General features: G+C 42.8%; 1 protein-coding gene across 1 annotated transcript in view; it reads left to right on the top strand.

Annotated features, from left to right (window-relative positions):
• Nucleotides 1-23,207, top strand: part of MYH6 (myosin heavy chain 6) — a 51,296-nt gene that overhangs the window by 15,098 nt on the left and 12,991 nt on the right. Inside the window, exons 15-31 of the mRNA XM_007479836.3 lie at nt 413-480; nt 752-839; nt 946-1,063; nt 1,229-1,352; nt 1,805-1,941; nt 3,102-3,357; nt 5,878-6,120; nt 6,932-7,108; nt 7,683-7,828; nt 8,151-8,241; nt 14,196-14,585; nt 16,272-16,398; nt 16,539-16,657; nt 17,393-17,589; nt 19,187-19,370; nt 22,143-22,308; nt 22,438-22,562. Coding sequence (XP_007479898.2) covers nt 413-480; nt 752-839; nt 946-1,063; nt 1,229-1,352; nt 1,805-1,941; nt 3,102-3,357; nt 5,878-6,120; nt 6,932-7,108; nt 7,683-7,828; nt 8,151-8,241; nt 14,196-14,585; nt 16,272-16,398; nt 16,539-16,657; nt 17,393-17,589; nt 19,187-19,370; nt 22,143-22,308; nt 22,438-22,562 — 2,756 coding nt within the window. The remainder of the gene's footprint in view (nt 1-412; nt 481-751; nt 840-945; nt 1,064-1,228; nt 1,353-1,804; nt 1,942-3,101; nt 3,358-5,877; nt 6,121-6,931; nt 7,109-7,682; nt 7,829-8,150; nt 8,242-14,195; nt 14,586-16,271; nt 16,399-16,538; nt 16,658-17,392; nt 17,590-19,186; nt 19,371-22,142; nt 22,309-22,437; nt 22,563-23,207) is intronic.

Raw genomic sequence — 23,207 nt, 5'->3', positions numbered from 1 at the left:
AAATGGGAGAGACAAAACAAGGACACTCAGAAGCAGGCTATATTGTAATCGCAAGATAATAAGGGCCTATAGCAAGATAGTTGTAGTGTCAGAAGAGAGAAAGAAGCATATAGGAGAGATTTAAGTTAAGGAGATAGAAATGTCAGGACTGGACAGCTCATTGGTTATGGCCTTGTTGGGGAGGGTAGGAGAGAGAGAAAGTAATACCTACGATGCAAGGATAACACCTAGGTTGCACACCTAGGTGCCTGGGGAGATGTTGGTACCTTTGACAGTAAGAGAAGATAGGATGATGGAAGACTTGAGTTGAAAGATAATGAAAATAGAAACACAAGGAGAGAGGGAGTTCGAGGAGTGGAGGCAGGAAGTGCATGCCTTTCCTCCCTGACTGGTTCTTTCCTCTTTCTGACAGCTGATGCCAAAGGCAAAGGAGGCAAAAAAAAAGGTTCTTCCTTCCAGACAGTGTCAGCCCTCCACAGGGTAAGAAAGGTGGTGGGTAGAACTGGGAGCACTGAGGGAAATTGGACTTAGCCATGCAAGGTGGAATGGAGGAAGAAAGAACTGAGAGGGAAAAGGCTTCAGAGATGTGTCACCTTAAACATGCAAATTCTACACAGGTCATATGCAAACTTAGGGGTGTTGGTCTTAAGTCAACATAGAGTTTCAGTGTTGCTAGGACTGGCCTTTGGGGTGTCCAAGAGATGGCTCCTGTCATCTCTAATCCTCCTTGACCACTACTATCCACCCCCAGGAGAACCTCAACAAGCTAATGGCCAATCTAAAGACTACCCACCCTCATTTCGTGCGATGCATCATCCCCAATGAGAGGAAAGCTCCTGGTGAGTAGGAGGTGGGGAGGGCAATTCAACCAAGAGGAAAGTAGGAAAAGTTCTGCCTCCATTTAGTTAGAAACTTATCCTTTATCTCTTCCTCTGCTACTTACAGGTGTGATGGACAACCCCCTGGTTATGCACCAGCTACGCTGTAATGGAGTGCTTGAGGGGATCCGAATTTGCAGGAAGGGATTCCCCAACCGCATCCTCTATGGGGACTTCCGACAGAGGTGAGTGAGACCCTCAGGAAAAAGTATTTGGATCGGGAGGATGGGGCAGGTCAGAAGTAGGGAGGGTTGATAGTAGAAGATTTCATCATTCAGAAGATTGCATCATTCTCCATTTAATCAAGAACCACACAGCAAGGTGACTGTCTCCACACACACCCCCAACAGGTACCGAATTCTGAACCCAGCAGCCATCCCAGAGGGCCAGTTCATAGACAGCAGGAAGGGGGCAGAGAAGCTGCTTGGCTCCCTGGACATTGACCACAACCAATACAAGTTTGGCCACACCAAGGTGAGGGAGGCAGGACCAAAGGGGAGAAGGCTCACTGGGAATGTGTAGGAACTGCCCAAGGGGTGAGGGTCTTAGGCCACAGCAAGAAGAGCAAAGGGAAGGAGAGACCCATCTCATCATCACTCCCTATTATGGTTCCCTTTTCTCATCAGGCTCAACTCCGATTTCTTTTTCCTTCTTTTCCTTACCCCCAGAAGTCATGGTCATCACTTGATGAGAAGTTGGTCCATAGTCCATGTTCTAATGTTGGGGCTAGAGTAGAAGAATCCTAAAAAGGGGGATTTAGGTTCCATCCTTAGACTCTGAAATTGCAGTTCCTTCCGTAACAAAATCTCCCTCCTCCACCCATCTTCCTTCCCCAAGTCTCTCCTGAGAGGATGGTGATGATGTTCCAGTGAAGAGAGAACTCTCACTCCTTGTTCCTCATCCACAACATGTAATCTTCTCTCCAGGTGTTCTTCAAGGCTGGGTTGCTGGGGCTGCTGGAGGAGATGAGAGATGAGAGACTTTCTCGCATCATCACCCGGATTCAGGCCCAGGCCCGTGGTCAGCTAATGAGAATTGAGTTCAAAAAAATTGTGGAACGAAGGTGAGAAGGGAAAGAAGTCAGGACAAGAGTTGAAAGAGAGACTTTGGAGATCCATTGAACCAAAGGGCTTGATAAATTGTCTAAAAAGAACTGACTGCCAGATGGTGCAGTGCCAAATTTGGAGTCAGGAAGAAGTAGGTTCTAATATGCCTCAGATACTTAATAGCTCATAGCAAGTCACCTAACTCTCAGACTCAGTTTCCCCATCTGTAAAGTGGAGATAATAATAGCACCTATCTCCTAGGGTTACTGAAAGAATCAAAGGAGAAAACCTATATAAAGTACTTTGAATGAGCTTTAATGTACCATACAGCAGCCAACCAGTATTATATAGAAATTCTATATAATTGGGGGTGGGTGGGTGGAATATTTAATTATAATATATGCTAGGCATTATGGGTGGTCATGGGATAGTATAGGTTAGTCACAAACCCTAGAACTACCAAAGACCTTGGAAATCATAGTTATTAGGAAGTGATTGATACCTGGCTCCTCTTGGACCCATCATCATACTCCTGTGTGTCAGCAGTTATCAATGAGGCACATTACCATAATGATACTGAGGATATGAGAAGTTTCAGCACAAAGTCTGCAGGGCAAGGGGATGGTGGTAACCAGTGGTACTCAGGGGAATTACTCTATAGTGGGTAGAACACTGGTCTTTGATTCAAGAGAGACCTGGCTTCACATCTCATCATTAACTTTTATTAGCTGTGTGATCTCAGGCAAGTCACTTATCCTCTTTGAGACTCAGTTTCCTTCTCTGTAAAATGAGTATAATTATGTCTGAGATACCTACTTTATAGAAGTGTTGTAAGGATCAAATTGGATAAGGAATGGAAAGCAATTTGCCAATTTATAGCCCTATATAAGTGTGAGTGATTATTGACAGAGGTCTTCCCCTTTCTATGAACATGTTAACCGGCAAACACTGTAAGTACCTGCTGGTGTTAGCACTGTTCTGGGTTCTCTATGGGATACAAAGAAAGAGAACATTTGTGCTTATTCTGTCCTTAAGGAGTTTACAACTTCCCTTCCTTCCCTCTAAATGTTCTTGATACTCACGAGTCTTACTGGAAGTATGGTTGATGGAAGGGAAGAGCAGAATAAATAGGTTTGTGGCACTTCCTCTCCTCCTTACATTGACTTTTCCTTCTCAGGGATGCCCTCCTAGTGATTCAGTGGAACATCAGGGCTTTCATGGGGGTCAAGAATTGGCCCTGGATGAAACTCTACTTTAAGATTAAGCCTCTGCTAAAAAGTGCAGAGACAGAGAAGGAGATGGCCAACATGAAGGAAGAATTTGGGCGCATCAAAGATGCCCTGGAGAAGTCTGATGCTCGACGGAAGGAACTGGAAGAAAAGATGGTATCCCTGCTGCAGGAAAAGAATGATCTGCAGCTACAAGTCCAGGCAGTAAGACCTCTTGATCCTCCTTGATCTTCCTCCATATTCCTTACCCTATCCTCATTAAGGAAATAGACCATCTCCCTGCCTCAGGGAACCTTTAGAATAGCCTCTGAGTTCCAAGTCTATTTCTTTCTTTCTTTTTTAAAAATGCTTACTTTTAGTCTTAGAATCAATACTGCATATGGATTCTAAGGCAGAAGAGAGGTAAGGGCTAAGCAATGAGGGTTAAATGACTTGCCCAGGGTCACATAGCTAGGAAATGTCTGAGATCACATTTGAATCCAGGATTCCTGTCTCTCAATCTACTGCGCCACCTAGCTATCCCCTCCAGTTCTATTTCTAATCATCCTTTATCTTCCTTCTCCCTTTACTCTCTTGTTTTGTTTGTTTTTATTTTGAACTTAACAAACATCAATAAAATAGAAATTTCCACATACACAGTAAAAAAGAAAAAGAAAATTATCCATGAAACTGCAGGTATATTTTGGGTAGTTTGTCTTTTTTTTTTAGGTTGCTTATCTTCTAAAATATATAATAGATTTAACCTTTCGTTTTCAAAATTGTCTTGCTTGTTTTATTTCTGTTTCTTTCTGGCTTTTCTTCTATTCCCTTCTCTGCATTTTTAAAATGTTTTGGGCACAGTTGGTGACTGAGTGGATAGAGTGCCAGACCTAGAGATAGGAGAACTTGAGTTTATATCTGGCCTCAGACATTTCCTAGTTGTGTGACCCTGGGCAAGTCACTTAACCCCCAATTGCCTACTCCTTACTGTTCTCCTGCCTTAGAACCAATGCACAGTATTGATTCTAAGACTGAAAGTAAGGGTTTTAAAACAGAAAATAAAATAAAAAGATGCTTCATTGAGTTCTCTTTTCTTTCATTTCATTTCTTTCTTTCTTTGCTAGCCTTATTTATCCCTGTGCCTTCCTCCTCTTCCTACTTCCCTCTACTAGAAAAGAAAGAAAAGAGTAAAAACAGTCCTTGTAGCAAATATGCATAGTCAAGCAAAACAAGTCCTCACCTTGGCTCTATCTAAAAATTTTTGTTTGTCTTGTTCTACACTTTGAATCCATCATCCTTGTCTAGTGTGTGTGAGATTTAAAATAGTTAAAGGCCTTAAACTGTTATAATTAAAATAGTTGGGAGACATAAACTGTGGCAGTTAAAAGAGTTGGGGTCATAAACTGTAGTGAGTTAAAATGGTGGAAGATATAAATTGTAGTAGATATAAGAGTGGGTGAGCAAATTTGTGACCGCAGAAAATATGTTTCACTACAGTGTCTTAGTTTTAAATCAAATATAAGGTGGTCGCCAGGGAAATATTCCCAATTATGAATATACCCAAGTCAACTGGGTTTTATAGAAAATTTAATTAATAATACAATGAGTAATCAAAGAAAGAGAGAGAGAAAAAAAAAAGTATAAGTATGAAGGGCCTTAAGCCAACATGGCCTAGACCTGAGTCTTGAGAGAGATCAGTCAGTCAGTCTTTTATCACTCACCATAAAATTTGTCCAAGTAAGGGATTCAGAGGGACAGAGTCTCCCCAGAGGGAGTTCCAGCCAGAGTCAGCCTCCCTTGAGAGACCTCCTTAGAGAATTCCTCCAAGAGCTCCTCTCAATCAATCTCCAAAAGAATCTCCTTCCAAAAGCCTCCAAAAGCCTCATCTCAAGAGCTTTCTCAAGCGATCCTCATAAGAGATTTCTCCAAAAGGATTGTTCTCAAGCGATTCTGCTTTTTCTTATATAGGGGGTTTTCTCCTATGTCACCTCCCCTAAGTCCTTACATCTACCAATCACAGTAGACGTTTTTCCAAAGGACAGCCCATTCTGAATTCACTGCTGGGTGGACTAATCCCTTTAGTAAGTTTGAATCAGAAAAAACTTCTGAATAAGTTTCCACCTCTTTGCTCCTGGCAAGTTTACAAGTTGCCTGACCTTTAATAGGTACTTAGCACCCCATTGTATTAATTCTAAAAATAGGCATGGCTTAAAGAACTTTTTGCCTCATTATAAGTATGGGTTAAAGTACTTTCACTGTTTAGCAAGGAGTTCTCTCCCCCAAAACAGTCCCAAGTATGGGTGGAGTAGAGGTCCTCCCATTTCTGATCCAAATAGAGTTCTCACTGTCAAAATGGGGAATGTTTCCAGTAGAGAATTGTTCCAATGGAGAATTCCCCAATGTGGAAATTTTTAACATTCACAAGTCTGAGAAATTTCAAGATTTACATGTGTAATATATTTCCCCATCAGTCCTCTGGAATCACAACTGGTAATTCCATTGACCAGAGTTTTCAAGTCTTGTTTTCCTTTATAGTCTTGTCATTATTATATAAATTGTTCTCCTAGTTCTATTCACTTATCTCTGCATCAGTTCATTCAGATCTGAGGCTTTTCTGAAACTGATCATATTGGCCTTTTCTATGGCATGATAATATTCCATTACATTCATATGGCACTTTGTTTGACCATTGCCCAATAGGTAGTCTCTCTTCAATTTCTCATTTTCTCCACACTCTGCTTCTAGGAGCAAGACAACCTCAATGATGCAGAAGAGCGCTGTGACCAGCTGATCAAAAACAAGATCCAGCTGGAAGCCAAAGTGAAGGAGCAGACAGAACGCCTGGAGGATGAGGAGGAAATGAATGCTGAACTCACAGCCAAGAAGCGAAAACTGGAGGATGAGTGTTCAGAGCTTAAGAAAGATATTGATGATCTGGAACTGACCCTGGCCAAAGTGGAGAAGGAGAAACATGCAACAGAGAACAAGGTGAGTTCCATCCCTAGATCTCCATGGGATGTGTAGGTCAGACTGGGCTCTAACATAGGGACAGGCTAACAATAACACTTGATCCATAAGAAAAATGCTCACAATATGTTGTAATTAGACTAAGAACCCCTGAAGGTGTCCAAGACCCAACCCATGGGAATGTACATGCTGACTGTGTGGTAGATATGTGATAGTCAAAGGACCTACTTGAGCCAATGATATGGGTCAAGGGGCACCAGCAATGACATGAGCCAAGTGAATGATAATGATAATGGCCATGTGCATTTCTGACCTTACTTCTGCTATTACCCCTCCATATTTAAGTTGTTGACCTCATTCATCTTAGGTTGACTAAGCTGTACACCCTCCTCTATTATGAGCTCCTTGATATAGGTCAGAGTTGCCAACACTGTATACCAAACTCTGAGACAACTCTGGGTCAAGGAACTTCAACTGTGCTTCAGACAGCATTTCTATAAACTGCTATAAAAGGAGGCTGCTCACAAGGCTTGAGGTCTTTGGTTGCTAACCAGAGTCTGGCTTTATTGTGTGACTGGACCTCTCTCAATAAACCTATTTCTTTTTTAACTTGGAGACTTTGTTTTATTTTGGTGTCTCAGCTAATAAATTTCCCCCGCATACTCATGATCAAATCTGTCATTCTCCCAGTGGTCTATGAGGTTAACATGAGCCCTGGTGTTGCATCTCACAAAGCCTTTTCCTGGAAAGAACTTTGGGGTCAGTTAACTGGTTTAGGCCTGCCAACCTTTGACCACAATGGTGTATGGGGAATGTGGTTCTTACCCCAAAGGTGAAAAACCTGACAGAGGAGATGGCTGGGCTGGATGAGATCATTGCCAAGCTGACTAAGGAGAAGAAGGCCCTGCAAGAGGCCCACCAGCAAGCACTAGATGACCTGCAGGCTGAGGAAGACAAGGTCAACACATTGACCAAGTCCAAGGTCAAGCTGGAGCAGCAGGTGGATGATGTGAGTGGTTTTGATCCCACCTCCTTATGTCACTAAGCTAGTTCTTTCCAGGAGACTTCAGTGGTCAGATGGAACCTAGATGCTCTTAGAAGGTAAGGGTTATCTCTTTTCATTCTTTGTATGACTGTGGGCATGTCATCTAATCTCCTTGGGCCTTAGTTTCTTCATCTTTAAGATGAGGATTATGGACCAGATGGCACCAAATCCCTTCCACCTCTAGATCTAAGATTCTATCCTCTCTAGCACTTTGCCCACTAACCTGCACATAGCAGGATCCTAATAAGTATTTGTTGAATTGAATTAAATTAAACCCATTGATGATTATACCTGAAGTCACTGGAATGTCTTCAGACTTTATCTTTGTTTCCTTTAGCAATTGACCTCAGGTCCCATGTACTTAAGAACAGGAGCCACATAAATTTTGGGTCTAGAATGAAGATTGGTAGAAAGATAACATTCTGTAGAGTAGATTCTTTTTCTTAACTAGAATGGTCTATCTCTCTGACTGCATCTGTCTCTATCCTGTTGTGTCTGTCTCTCTTTCTGTCTCTGTTTCTCTGTATCTTTCTATCAGCTGGAAGGATCCCTGGAACAGGAAAAAAAGGTTCGAATGGACCTGGAACGGGCAAAGAGGAAGCTAGAAGGTGACTTGAAACTCACCCAGGAGAGCATCATGGACTTGGAAAATGACAAGCAGCAGCTAGAGGAGAAACTCAAGAAGTAAGTATCCATGGTGGGAGGGAGGGAGGGTATGTGAGATTTGTGTGCTGATGAGAGAGCACTTCAAGAGAACAGAATATCCAACCTCCATCATGCCTCTGTTCTCTTAGTGGTATCAGGGAATGATAAATGTAGCCCCTTCCACCAGGCAGATTTATCCTAGATTTATCCCCCTCCCCATCCATACTCCCTGGAAAGGCTGGAACAGATCACTAATCTCTAGGGGAAACTGGGTAATTCCAGTGTATGGAAACAGGGGAAGAGAAGAGGCAGAAATGAAGGAGGGGGGCTGACCACTAGCCTCTAACTACCTCCATTCCAGGAAAGAGTTTGACATAAATCAGCTGAACAGCAAAATTGAGGATGAGCAGGCTGTGGCTCTCCAGCTCCAGAAGAAACTAAAGGAAAACCAGGTAATTGTCTGGACAACTAGGTAAAGGCCACTGTGGGGAACTGAAGAGTTTGGACATCTCAAATAGGCTAAGATGACATCCTAAGACCTACTAGGATATAATAAGCTTTGGTTTCATCACCTAATAGAGTATCGTGTTGACACAGTGGATAGAGCACCAGGCCTAGAGTTAGGAAGACTCATCTTCCTGAGTTCAAATCTGGTTTCAGACACTTACTAGCTCTGTGACCCTGGGCAAGCCTTTGCCTCAGTTTCCTCATCTGTAAAATGATCTAGAGAAGGAAATGGTAAACCACTCCAGAATCTTATCCAAGAAAACTCCAAAAGGTGTCAAAAAAGAAGAATCACACACAACTAAAAGCTGAAAATATCTATATATATCATATGTAAAATATATATACACATATATCTATATATGGCAGAAGTACCTGAGAGGGCATCTAGTTCTCCCTTGTCCCCAATCATACAGATGAGGTCCATAGAGGTTATGTGACTTAACCAAGGTCATATAGGTAGTAAGGGTCAGAAGGAGGATTTGAACCCAGCTCTATAGAGCTAGTGTTCTTTCAACAGAGGTCACAGGGCCTCTTCTCCTTGAGAAACCTCAAAGTTACCCAACATGGAGACTCAATCACTTTCCCCTCTGGGTTTAGTGACTCTCTAGAGTGTGAATTATTTCTCAGATGAGAAAAGTTCACTTTCTCTAAAGCAGTCTCAAGCTAGACTACTCTGGAAGCTACTGTGGAGGAAAATGTCTCCTTACAATTAGCCACTTTTTTTTCCTGGATAAAAGTAATGTTGGTGTCTTCTTCCTGGACCTTTTGTTCTAAAGGAAATGATGGAGAAAGACTATCTGTCCCCTTACCTCCTAGACCAAGGTGCAGACTAGCACAAAGATAGGTAGGAAGCCTCAGGATCTCTTTTTAAAAAGCCAAAACTTGATAACCTTTTACAACAACAAAGAGTCAAATAAACTTTTAAAACAAGAAGTAAAATCTTACATAAAACTCTTCATATTTAACAAAGTAGAATATAATAATATAGTTAACATTTATATGGCACTTATGTGCCAGGCACTGTAAGTATTTTCTCATTTGATCCTCACAATAATCCTTTATTACAATTGAGGAAACTGAGGCAGGTAGAGGTTAAATGACTACATCTAGGAATAAAAGTTAAGTTTACTGGGGCATTTTTCAGTTGTGTCCTACTCTTCATAAACCCATTTGGGGTTTTCTTGGAAAAGATACTGGAGTGGTTTGCCCTTTCTTTCTCCAGGTCATTTTACAGATGAGGAAACTGAGACAAACAGGGTTAAGTGACTTGCCTAGGATCTTACAGCTAGGAAATATTGGATTTTAACTCAGAGCTTGCTGACTCCAGGCCCAGGGCTATCCACTGAGCTGCCTACCATTATCTCATTTGATCCTCAGAGAAATGCTCTAAGGATTTTTTATTATTCCCTTTTAATAAATCAGGAAACTGAGGCTGAGAAAGATAAAGTTATTTGTCCTCCAATCACTCTATCCAGTCCAGCCCTGATGCTGACATTTACTGTCTAGATATCCTTGGGCAAGTTACATAAATTCTGTGAACCCCCAATTTTTTTAAACCCTTACCTTCTGCCTTACGATCAGTACTGTGTATTGATTCCAAGGCAGAAGAGTGGTAAGAGATAGGCAATGGGGGTTAAGTGACTTGCCCAGGGTCATACAGTTGGGAAGTGTCTGAGGCCAGATTTGAACCCAGGACATCCTGTCTCTAGGCCTGACTCTCAATCCACTGAGCTACCCAGCTGACCCCCCTTCATGTAGTTTTAAGGGCTAATAGCTTTAAACTTCACTAGGACTTTTTAGACAGTCCATATTTGTCCTGCCATTCTAATGGGGCTGCTAACTTATTCAGTGAGATAATGAGAGTAAAACACATTGTAGCCAGAAAACACTGCATAAAGGTCAGCTATTATTATCTTCCCCTCAAGTCCTATTGGACACCCATCATGGTATGGAGGTGACCCTAGGTACTCAGAGACTTTGCCAGAAGAACACAGGCTCCAATGAGTCCAATCGAGCAAGAGAGCCCAACAGCAAGCTATCTCTGGCATTCAAGGACCAGGAGAGCTAAGTTTAGAGAGGCTCATCCATCATCAAGTGAGCCACCAAGTTCTGAGCAATGTAACTCATGAGACCATTTATTGAAGAGTGTTTAGGGAGAAGAGGTTGGAACAGGTTCTGATCAGCATCCAGGAAGAGAATCACTATCCTGATGAAATTCCAAACTTTTTGGAGAAGGGACAATGATGTAAGCTAGAAGGGAGATATTGGAAGGAGCCATAGAGCGCCCGATCTCCCCTTGGCACCCAAGGAAGAAGTAAGGCAGCATTAAAATAGTACCTACTGTGTGCCAGACTCCTGGGTACTTTAAAAATCTCATCCCATTTGATCTTCACAACACCCTGGGAAGTAGGTGCTATTGGTATTCCCATTTTACAATTGAGGAAACTGAGGTATAGTAATTCATCCAGAGTCACAAAACAAGTATCAGAAGGGAGACCTGAATTCAGATTTCCTGACTCTGGGGCCAGGCTCTGTTCACTGCACTACTGTGATGTCTCAAAAGGCTACCCAATAGGGTTCATTGCCAACAATCTTTCAGGACTAAGTCCTGCCATTTCCACTGATTGCCAGTGTAATGAAAACAAATGTCTCAGGCATTTGCCTGTGCTCATAGATCTCTCTCTTGGGAAACCCCGTTCTATTTTAAATGAATCATAAGATCATAGGATATAGAGTTGGAAGGGATCTTAGAGATCCTTTCCATTCAATTAAACAAAAAATAATAGCAGCTAGCATTTATATAAGCACTTTTAAGGTTTATAAAGCACGTTGCAAATATAATCTCATTTCTAAAAATCCTCTACAACAACCCTGAAAGAGATGTTGTTATTATCCCCATTTTACAAATGGAGAAATTGAGACAGACACAAGTTAAGTGACTTACCTAGGATCACGCAGCTAGGAAGTATCTGAGGCAGAATTTGAGCTCAGTTCTTCCCTACTCTAGCTAGCCTCAGCACTCCATCTACTGTACTTTGTAGCTGCTTGATTTATTTTTGATGTATTAAGGACCCACTATGTGCCAGGCACAGTGCCTGGTGGTGAAGATATAAAGACAAAAAGGCAACAGATTATCAGGAAGCTTCATTCTATGGATCATCTAATTCAGTCCCCTCCTTTCTCCACCTTATCTCTATATTACAGATGAGAAAACTGAGGCCCAGAGATAGGAAATGACTGACCTTCATTCAGTTATATGATCTTAAAGATCCATTTGAGTCCTATTGGACTTGATATGGAGGTGACCCTAGGTACTCAAAAACTTTGACAACAGAACACAGACTCCAGCAGGTCTAATCCAGCAAGAGAGCCCAGCAGCAAGCTATCTCTGGCATTCAAGGACCCAGAGAGCTAAGTTTAGAGAGACTCATCCATCATCAGCAAGTTTACTGGTGGTTGTGATCTTAAAGGGTAGAAGTGGGATTTGAAAACAGATCTTTGGGCCCCAGATCTAGTGCTATTTCTACTGCCTATCTTGTTTATATCCTCCAAGTGACTCACCTGTGCTTCACTGGCTATTGTTGGAGTTTTTTCTGGAATGGGGAAAAAGAGCTTTATTTGTGTCTCCTCCCTTTGCCAAAATAACTTCAATGTCTATAGGGCTTTAAAGTTTACAGAGTCTGTCCTCATAGCTCTGAGGTAGACTGTACAGGTATTATTTCCATCATCTCCTTCATATAGATGAGAAAACGGAGGCAAAAAGGAGGAAATGACTCATCCGGAGTCACAGAATTTAATAAATCTCAGGCAACTAGGTAGCACAGTGGATAGAGATCCAGATCTGGAGTCAGAAGTTCTTGGTTCAAATCTGCCCTAAGACACTTCCTAATTATGTCATTCTTAGGCAAGTCATTTAAGCCCAGTTGTCTGCCTTTACTCTTCTTCCACCTTGGAACCAATACTTGTGTGGATTTCAAGAAAGAAAAAAAAGAACAATGTCCTTTCTAATTTTCTGTTGGACGAAGTCATTTCCATCACTTGTTGTAAACTGAAGAATAAAAGCCTTCTCTTCTCATTTCAGCAGAGATGCTCCCCTCTGCTGGGAAGTGGGAAGAGTGGCTGCCCTCTCCTACTACTGCTTTCTACAGCACTGAAAATAAATAAATAAGGAAACCAGTGGAAACCTCTTCCCTGCAGACACACAGTGCCATAGGGTTTAGACATTCTTCCAAGGGAAAGAATCACATCCTACCCTCTGTTTGGCCCCTGTTGCATCCAGAGAATAAATCTTAAAATAGTGGTGGAATAAAGAGAATTGATATGTAGGAAAAAAAAAAAAGAGCAGAGTTTTTAGAGTAAGAAGACTTGAATTTGAGTCCAGACTCCAGAACTCACTAGTTTTCTGTCCTTAGGAAAGTTATTTATCTTCATTGGGCCTCGTCTTCTTCATCTGTAAAGTGGAGATAACAATACTAGTATTATTTATGTCTTATAGTGATAAAGTAGATAGAGTACTGGGCCTGAAGTCAGGAAGAATCACCTTTGTAAGTTCGAATCTGGCCTCAGACATTTGCTAGCTGTGTGACCCTAAGTGAGACACTTAACCCTGTTTGCCTCAGTTTCCTCATCTATAAAATGAGCTGGAGAACGAAATGGCAAACCACTCCAGTGTCCTTACTAAGAAAACCCCAAGTGGAGTCACCAAGAGTCAGACATGATTGAAATGACTAAACAACATTATCTCAAAGCTCTTAGATGAGTGTGAGATGGCCTTCCACTTAGATACATGGATGAGTAGATAGGCAAACAGAGGAAGAAGGTGTTCTAAGAGGATAAACACTAGGACTCAGTATTAGGAGGTAAATGCAGTGAACCTCAAATAGCCAGTCAGTTCAAGGATTTGGAAGGAGTTGTGGAGAATCAGTGGTTAATTGAATTTTCTGGTTGCCTAAGATTAAACAGAAAATGCTTTTTTCTTTTGACACTTTCCCATGCAAATCTACATAGAGTATACAAGTTCATTTTCCTGCCCCATGAAGCAGATTATAAGGAACCTCGTGGAAATTTCCTCTAGTGATTTAGGATTTTACTCTGCCTCAGGGTCATCTCTCTCACACAAATTCTTGTCCTCCCATACTGAAGTTGTAGAAGGTATAAGAAATTGGATTGAAACTATACCATGCCAAAGACATGTCCTGGAATTTATTTGTTCCTTTTTAATTAGAGCTTTTCTATTTTTGTTGTTGTTGTTTGATCACATCCCCTAGAAGCAGAAGGGAACAGTCATTGAAATTTGGCATTAAAATAAGAGTCATCAGCATAATATGAATTCCAGATGGAAGGAATGCCATTTTCCATTAGTTTAAATTCTAGATTGGAGATTCTAGGCCATGGTGTAGCAAAGAAACCATCTCTGAGCAGGCCTGGTATGGGCATATCATCCATCATATGCCACCTCTGATACTGTGCAACCATGGGCAAGTCACTTTATCTCTACAAATGTCAGTTTTATTATCTGTAAAATGGGAATACCTGTACCATCAACTTCTCAGAGTTGTTGGGGAAGGGGGAAAAGAGCTATGTAAAGTCTAAAAGGCTATATAAGTGTGAATGTATATTCTTTTTTGTTTTTTCCAGGTTTTAGAATAGATAGTGGAATGCCAGGGTTATCTTGATGAGATTAGACTCCATCATGCCCTTTCTGTACTAGAGTTAGTGCCCTGTTGATGAAAGCCATAATGTCAAAAGATTGTCATGACCTTTTCTTCTCATTTTTGATCCTTGTGTTAGCTCTTGACCCAAAGTCAGCTCCTTTCCTCTCTTCTCAACTAGATGACAGATTTTTCCTTTTGAAGACAAGACCCAGGTCTTGATTCACATTCTCTTCTCTACTCCCCAGGCTCGAATCGAGGAGTTGGAGGAAGAGCTGGAAGCAGAGAGGACAGCCCGGGCCAAGGTGGAGAAGCTACGCTCAGACTTATCCAGGGAACTGGAGGAAATCAGTGAGAGGCTGGAGGAGGCTGGAGGGGCCACTTCGGTCCAGATTGAGATGAACAAGAAGAGGGAGGCAGAGTTCCAGAAAATACGGAGGGACCTGGAAGAAGCCACTTTGCAGCATGAAGCCACAGCAGCTGCCCTGCGCAAGAAGCATGCAGACAGTGTGGCTGAGCTGGGAGAGCAGATTGACAACCTGCAGAGGGTCAAACAGAAGCTGGAGAAGGAGAAGAGTGAGTTCAAGCTGGAGTTGGATGATGTCACTTCCAACATGGAGCAAGTCATCAAGGCCAAGGTGAAAAGGAAGAGGAAGAGAAGGGGGGGGGGGAGGAAGGAGACACCCCTCAAAAGAGACAGAAAGAGAGACAGAAACAGAGACAGAGAGACAGAGAGACAGACACAGACCACAGAGAGAGACACAGAGACTGACACTTAGGTAGACAGAGCCAAACAGAGACAGAGACAGAGAGGGACGGGTAGTTTCTGGCTTGGTTTCTCTTCCTCATCTCTGGTTGCTTTCTTCTCCATCTGCCCTCTGTTTTTGTTCTGTTTTGTTTGTTTCTCTCCTTCAACAATTCAACAATTTAGTGCCTTTGATGCTCAGAGCACTATTGCTAGTTGCCAGGGATGCAAAGATTTTTACAGATTCCTTGCCCACAAGGAGCTGATAGTAATACTTCTGAAGTGATAGGCATCGCCCTAATAAGTATACTTGGAAGAAGAATGTGATGGGGACCAAGGGGAGATCTAGACAAAATGTTATAAGAACATTTGATGAGAGAAATTACCTTTGCTGTCTTTTAGCATTAGCTTGCTAAAATGAGAGTTAGATTAAATGATCTCCAAGTTCCTGATACCTTGTGTTATCATGGAGTGGTGTCATAAAAAAAAAAAGCACTAGCTTAGAAGACAGAGTTGAACATGGTTTGAAGCCATACCTGTGTGACCCTGGACAAATCATCTACCCATTCTTTGCTTCAATTTGTTCAACTGCAGAATGAGGAAACTGGAGCATTTCTTTTCTTTTTTTAAACCCTTACCTTCTGTCATAGAATTAATATTATATATTGGTTCCAAGGCAGAAGATAGGTAAGGGCTAGGCAATGGGGGTTAAGTGACTGGTCCAGAGTCACAAAGTTGGATCACTTCTAAGAACACATTTTTCAGTTTCCTTCATTGCCTTTTCTCTTTGCTTCCTTTATATATATCTTGCTCTTTTTCTTCCTCCTCTATACCACTGTCCCTCACTCTTTTAGGAAATCTCATCCTTTTTCTTCTGTGTATCTCACCTATAATCTCTCACCATCCCATTCTCTCTTTCATTCTAACTATTTATAGCATACATCCATTTTCATCTCCCTTTTTATTCTGGACCAGCTTAGCTGGTAGAATGGAGGACCATAAAGTCTGATTCTCTGGAGCATCCTTGGGTTGGTGATTTGATTCCAGTTCAAAGGAAGTGATAACGTTTCCCCTCCCAGTAGAATGGGAGCTTCTAGAAAGCAGGGACAGCTTTATTTTTGTTTGTTTTTTGTTTTTTACATTTTGGCACTTAGTAGAATATCTTGTCTGTTGTTTTTCTTTGGCCTGGATTTGTGATTTTAATCAGTCTTAGCCCCTCCCTCTACCTGTACAGATTGTCAACTGTTCTACAAATTTAGAGTTGCTCTGGGGCATTGAGAGGCTAAATGGTATGCCCTGGACAAGGTGGGATTTGAACCCAAATCTTCCTAACTCCAAGGATTGTACTCTATCCTCTATGTCATTTGGCCTCTTGCACCTAATAGATACTTAATGAATGACTGATGAATTGTATTCAACTGAACATTTCCCACTTTTCTTTCATTTTATCCTGTAACCCTCTCATTCTCTTCTTCATTCAGTTCTTTCTAAGCAGCTAGATTATTCTACTTGGTTCCCTTCATCCTTACCCTCTGTTAAACACAATCTCTGAGCCTTTCTTTCTCCTTATCATCCACAGGCTAACCTGGAGAAAGTGTCCCGGACCCTGGAGGACCAGGCAAATGAGTATCGGATAAAGCTGGAAGAGGCACAGCGTTCCCTCAACGACTTTACCACCCAGCGAGCCAAATTACAGACAGAGAATGGTGAGTGACCTTCCCTTAGGTCTTTCTCTGCCCCCCATTATAGATGATTTCCCACCACCCTAAACTTGCCTCTACTATGGTCATCAGCTAAAGCGCACTCCATATGTCACATACAAGAACATTCATTCCTTCTGCTCTAGGCGAGCTGACTCGACAGCTGGAAGAGAAAGAGGCACTGATCTCCCAACTGACCAGGGGAAAGCTCTCCTACACTCAGCAAATGGAGGACCTCAAGAGACAGCTGGAAGAGGAGGCCAAGGTAAGTCCAGGGTAGGAAGAGGACTTGGAGACATAGATATGTCTGGTGTTGGCCAAGCAAGATTGAACCTGGGAGTGGAGAGGTAGAGTCTTGAGACTAAGAGAGTATACTAGATAGTAAAATACACACACAGCCCAAGGACCTTGTATTTTTCTTGTAGCCCCAGTAGCTGTCAGCTGTGTGATTTTAGGCAAACAAGACCTCTCTCTCTCTTTAGTTTGTCCACCTACAATAATAATAATGCTGTACGTATGGATGACATCATACATTATCTCATTTGATCTTCACCAATAGTCAATCACAAAGATAATGAGTTGGGGGGGGGGGAGCTAGATGGCTCAGTTGACAGAACAGGCCTGGAGATGAGAAGTCCTGGGTTCAAATCTGACCTCCCAGGACCTCCTATCAGTGGGCTTGGCTCTCAGTCCACTGAGCTGCTGCACCCCAAGTACCTTACTTAGGGTTAAAGTTCTGGATTTATTCCCTTCTCTACTATTCACCAACTATTTGATCTTGAACAAGTCATTTAGCCTCTGTTTCCTAATCTATAAAATGTGGGAGTTAAAATAAATTATCTTCAAGGTTCCTGCCAGTTCTCAAATTCTACAGCTCGATGAGTTACAGGCTAAAAGGAGAATTTACATTGGGACAGAACTCAGAGGGTTGGTGTGTTCTTCCTCACCAGAGAAGCTAAGCAGAATCTCCCCAACTCTTCCCTCCTCTGCTTTCCCAAAGGCAAAGAATGCCCTGGCACATGCCCTGCAGTCAGCCCGCCATGACTGCGACCTCCTGAGAGAGCAATATGAGGAGGAGACTGAGGCCAAGGCTGAGCTCCAGCGGGTCCTGTCCAAGGCCAACTCAGAGGTGGCACAATGGAGGACCAAATATGAGACAGACGCCATCCAGAGGACTGAAGAGCTGGAAGAGGCCAAGTGAGTCCTTGGGGCCTGTACCATCCCAGTCACTAAATTCCATTGAGTTCTGGATCCTGGGGTTCCAGCAGATGAAATTACAAGGAGTGACATGGATGAGAAAGTTGGGGAATGATAGAGAAGTGATTCTAGGAAGAGGGACAGGAGGCCCCAGAACCTCGCTACATGTGTCAGGGACAACCTTGCTGTGTGGTCCACACACTACATCTCTCCCAGGCATCCAACTCAAGGAGGAAAGGCATGAACATCCTCACTTGGAGCAATGAGGAAAGACCTGGGGCAAAGGGGCATGAGATGGGAGGTTGAAGGGGAAAGAGGAAGTAAGGGGAAATAATCGAGGAATCCTCAAAAGATGGGAAAAGGAGGTCATCTGGAGCCATCTCTGCCAGGTAATGAGTATCTGGAAAGTCACTAGCCCCAACCATCTGCCCCTCCCCCTCGTGGCTGGCCCTAGCCCACTTCCTGTGACAGGCGAGCTTTTGGCCCGGGTTATACCTGATGCATGTGTATAAGACGAGCAAAAAGCTCGTTGGTCGGAGGATCCATCATCGGCCCAGGTAAGTGCCCATGGGGAGGGGCTGGAACCACAGTAACTCCAGTCCTAGACACTTGATCCCTCTAGAATAGGATCCCCGGTAACTTTGGGTCTAGAATACTAGTTTCCAATATCTCTGCTGTGACTTCTAGGCTGTTGTAGGAAAATAGTTCCTTAAATGACCTTATATCTATCAACTAGAAAAAATGCAGAACTATTAAATAGCCAAAAATCACTCTTTAATCAAGGGAAAAGGGGTTAGCTACAACAGAGCTGCTTTCCAAGACTGCACAGAGTCAAGACGCCCTGGTCACCAGCCCCTGGTCATGCCACCGACTCAGGATGGGCTCCAAGGAACAAAAGAACTTGGGGAACCTATATACCACTCTAGATGACCTGGGGGCTTTAGGATTAGAGACAGTTGATTGACTTTACAATGGTAAGAAAGGAAAATGAGGAGTTCCAGACAGGAATAAGTGAGGGGCTGGTGCCCTACAATGGACACAAAAGGGAAAGACTCAGCCCAGGGCTGGGTCACCTTGGTCATGGACCTTAGCCTAGGGGGAGAAGCCATTGGGACAAAAGGGATGCTTAATATTGGATGGGATTAGCTATTCCCACCCAAACTACCAGGAAGTTCACTGTCTGGTGAAGAGGGACCTTCCCTCAGGGGAAAACCTCTCCTGTGACAAGGTCAAAACCTGGGGTTTCTACACTCAAACTAAATAAACTGGGGATCTCTAGATTTCCATGTTGACACACCTCTGGCAGTTTCTTCAGAAGCTTGCATTGCTCCTTCATAGACTGACTATTTTATTAACTCTTCCCTTCTGTCTTAGAATCAATACTGTGTATTGGTTCCAAAGCAGAAAAGGGCTTGGCAATGGGGGTTAAGTGACTTGCCCAGAGTCACACAGCTAGAAAGTATCTGAGGCTAGATTTGAAACCAACAATCAATCTCCTGTCTCTAGGCTCAATCCTCAAACCACTGAACTACTTAGCTGTCCCCTCCTTCATAGACTTATTTCCACTCTTTTCCCCTCTGCCTTCTAACTCTCCCAGGAAGAAGCTGGCTCAGAGGCTGCAGGATGCAGAGGAGGCTGTGGAGGCTGTGAATGCCAAGTGCTCATCCCTGGAGAAGACCAAGCACCGATTGCAGAATGAAATCGAGGACCTGATGGTAGATGTGGAAAGGTCCAATGCTGCTGCTGCTGCTCTGGACAAGAAACAGAGGAACTTTGACAAGGTGAGGATGGGATGGAGAGGGACTGAAACAAGGTCAGAGGGTTAATCCAGGCATTGCTTTAGAGCCTGAAGGACTTAAGGACATTTATGACAACATCTTCATCTTTTTTTACATTTATTTTATTATTTTTCTGGATTATACATGTGTTATCCTGCAAAACATTTCCATATTGTTTATTTTTATAAGCAAATAATCTTATAAAACCAAAACCTTGAGACATAAACCCAAATAAACAAGTGATAAATCATATTTTTTCATTTGCATTTCTACTTCAATAGTTCTGTCTCTGAAGGTGGATAGCATTCTTTGTTATAAGTCCTTCAGCATTGTCCTGGATCATTGTATTGCTGAGAGTAGCTAAGTCTATCACAGCTGACCATTTCACAATTTTTCTGTTACTGGCATCCATCTTACAGATGAGAAAATTCACTCACCCAAGGTCATGCAGTTATCAAGTGGCAAGCCCTGGAGTCCTACTCCAGGGGCTATGGTACCAAATCCAATCCTTTTTTCTGAGCCATACTATAGATGAGAAAAGGGGGTGGAATCTAGAGCAAAAGGCCAGTAAATAGAAGAAAGAGAAAGTTAGATAGGAGTAAAAAGAACCAAAGAGACCTTCTAGAAGCTGAGTAATGCCCAGAGGGAAGATCCAGGTATGGAGAAGGCAGAGAGAGACTCAGGGAGAGGAAACCAAAGGGAGAAGATGGGAACTTGGAAATGTCCAGGGAGATGAGGGCAAGGAAAGTGGAAGAATGTAGAAGGATAAATGGGTTGGGGGGGAATATAGAAAGAGGCCCCAGGAATGGGGCTAAGGAGAGTGCAGTCTGGAGACTTGGTGGAGTGATCTGGTTCTCAACCTTGGCCCCTAAGCAAGATTCAGAGGAACTTGGACAAGGTATTGTTATGGGTATGGAATGATACCCTTTGGGGTTCCGGAAGGATACCTTTTGCAAGCATGCAATGACTCCAAAACTTAGCTTAAAAACAAAAGAGATTTATTAATTTAGAAAGTAATGTTGAGAGTGGCCAGGAGGATAGCAAGGTAGAACAGCAAGATGGGGAGCAGTTCCCTGGGAGGACAGCATGAAAGGAAAGGCTGTTCCTCCATGGGGACAGCATGGATGGAAAGGCTGTCCCCCAGACGACATCAGTTCTGGGGTTTATATGCTCTTTAGATGCTAGGTCCTGGTGTGGACAAGACCAGAGTGAGTGTTAGTCACTCAGGCATTTGGTGGGGTGAGGTGGTCATCTGACTGGGGTCTGCCTGGAGGCATAAAGATTCATTTCTTTGTCCACCTTAAATCTAGAGGACAAAAGAGGGTAAACATCTCAGGACCCTGGGTGGGGTCATTGGGTGTTTCTAGGTTAAGAGTCACAAGGATGTAAGGGCAAAGGAGTTTCCCTGATAATAGTTCGCCTGGGTTTCTGGGGGTACAGTGCCCATGTCAGTATGAAGAAAGGGAATAAGGAAATAAAAATGAGGAAGAAGGTTAATTAAAGATAGAAGGAATCAAAGTAGAGAGATGGAAGAGAGGAAAAAAGAAAAAAGGGCAAGGAGAAAGAATATGGTATAAGAACCAGGTGGAAAGGAAAGATAGCTCTAAAGGGGGAAATGGAAGAGAATGATTTGTAGTAAAAATGCTAGGAAAAACTCTCCTGGTGTTACAAGGAAATCACTTTAAAAGACTGATATATATTAATTTAAGGTCACCAAGGAATTCAGCTATGTAATTCCTAAATGAAAACTCAAGCCAGCAGTCAATCTTTTATGGAGTTTAATTACAATAGGAGGAAGAAAGGAATTAGAGATAGAGAGAGAGAAAAAGGGAGAGAAGGGAATAGGGTTTAAATACCCCTTCTGTTTAGGCTGGGCCAAAAGGCCCAAGCCCTAAGATAGCTGGGGCAAAGAAAAGAGATCAGTCCCTATTACTCACGTGACCAAAATGGAGAAACAGTCTCAGGGGCCCCCACCTTCAGCTTCCTTCAGAGCAAGCTTCTCAGAGTACACTGCCACCACTCCCGACCAACTCCTCAACCACCTCGAGTCTCCAGACCCCCCTGATCTTTAAGGAAACCATCCAAGTTGCCTCCCCTCAGTTCTCACATCTACCAATCACTGTCCATCAATTTCCCTGTGCCAATGGAGGCTCTAGCTTAACCCAGGACTGCTCAGAGGCTTTGCACATGTCTGTTGAAGGTCATATTTTCAAATGATTAAATCTTTGCTCCTTTGCTACAGCCCTTTCTAAATCCTGTTAACCTGAGTAGGGTAGAGATTGGAATAATTAAATTTTGATCTAGGCTGCAGCCCTTACTCAATCCTGTTAGGACTGAATAGGGTGGAGATTGATTCCAAGTATCTCCATTGTATCAATTCTAAAATCAATCATGACTCAAAGAAATTCCTGTTCTATGCTTAAGCATAGGTCAAAGTCCTTTCCATTGTTCAGCAAAAGGTTTCTGTCCTAAAGTAATCTTAAGAAGGGAAGAGAAGGAACCTCCCATGCCAATGGGGTTCCCATTCCAACAGACTATCAGTAAGAAATTTTCCAAGTATGAAATATCCCAATGGTGAAATTTCCAACATTTATAAGTCTAAGGAATTTTGAGGTTTACACTGGGGATGAAGGAGACTGTGTTATAGATAGAAATACAAGCCAAAAGTCATGGAGTCTCTCTAGCCCAAAATGCTTAGGATAGAGCTGATGGAAGTGCAGAAAACCAGCCCTGGGAACTTGTCAGGTGACCTGATCTCTATTCTTGGCTCTATAGATCCTTGCTGAATGGAAGCAGAAATATGAGGAGTCTCAGTCAGAGCTAGAGTCATCTCAGAAGGAGGCTCGTTCCCTCAGCACTGAACTCTTCAAGCTAAAGAATGCCTATGAGGAATCCCTGGAGCATCTGGAGACCTTTAAGAGGGAAAACAAGAACCTCCAGGGTGAGTTGGGGAAAGAATAAAAGAGAAGAGGAAGGAGGCAGCAGCAGCTAGGGAAAGTGTTTGGGAATGGCAAGGATGGGATGAAGAGGCCACAGTTCCTGAGGCTCTCCTATCTCTTCCCTCACTCAGAGGAGATCTCAGACCTGACAGAGCAACTGGGAGAAGGGGGAAAGAATGTCCATGAGCTGGAGAAGATCCGAAAGCAGCTGGAAGTTGAGAAATTGGAGCTGCAGTCAGCCCTGGAGGAAGCAGAGGTGAGAGGGGCTGGCTTCTTCTGCTTTCTGTCTCTTCTTTCTATCTCTGTACAACTCCCCCATCACCATCCCCAAGGTCGAATGGAAACCATTTTAGGATAACTGCTTGATCCACTTGTGAAAAATCATCTCCTCCTTTTGCTCCTGCCCAGGAATGTTCTCTTCCTTCCTCTTAGATTCCACATCATTATACTTTAAGGAAAAACATCTTCCTGCAAGTTTCCCCCATGTCTCTTTCCTCACGGAAGCTTCAGGACAGTCTTGGCAAGGTGCCATATTTTATATGGTTGCCTCTAAGGAAAAGGTGATAGCTGTTGAGTTGTTACCAACTCTTTGTTATCCCATTTGAGGTTTTCTTGGCAAAGGTTCTGGAGGAGTTTGCCATTTTGCTTTCCAGCTCATTTTACAGATGAGGAAACCTAGGGTCACCCAGCTAGGAAGCATCTGAGGCTGAATTTAAGCTCCCAAAGATGAGTCTTTCTGACTCCAGGCCCAGAGTTCTACCCACTGCACCATCTAGGTACCCTAAAGGTGACAGATAATTGTTCAAAAGAAAGCACCATGAACTGAGTCCAGGTGATGATTTTTTAAAAAATTATTTTTTAACCCTTACCTTTCATCTTCGATTGGTTCTAAGGCAGAAGA

Source organism: Monodelphis domestica, chromosome 1 (genome assembly GCF_027887165.1).
Source record: "Monodelphis domestica isolate mMonDom1 chromosome 1, mMonDom1.pri, whole genome shotgun sequence".
NCBI classification, from domain to species: domain Eukaryota; kingdom Metazoa; phylum Chordata; class Mammalia; order Didelphimorphia; family Didelphidae; genus Monodelphis; species Monodelphis domestica.
The sequence above is the reverse complement of the archived record's forward strand: the minus strand, read 5'-3'. Positions and strand labels throughout refer to the sequence as shown.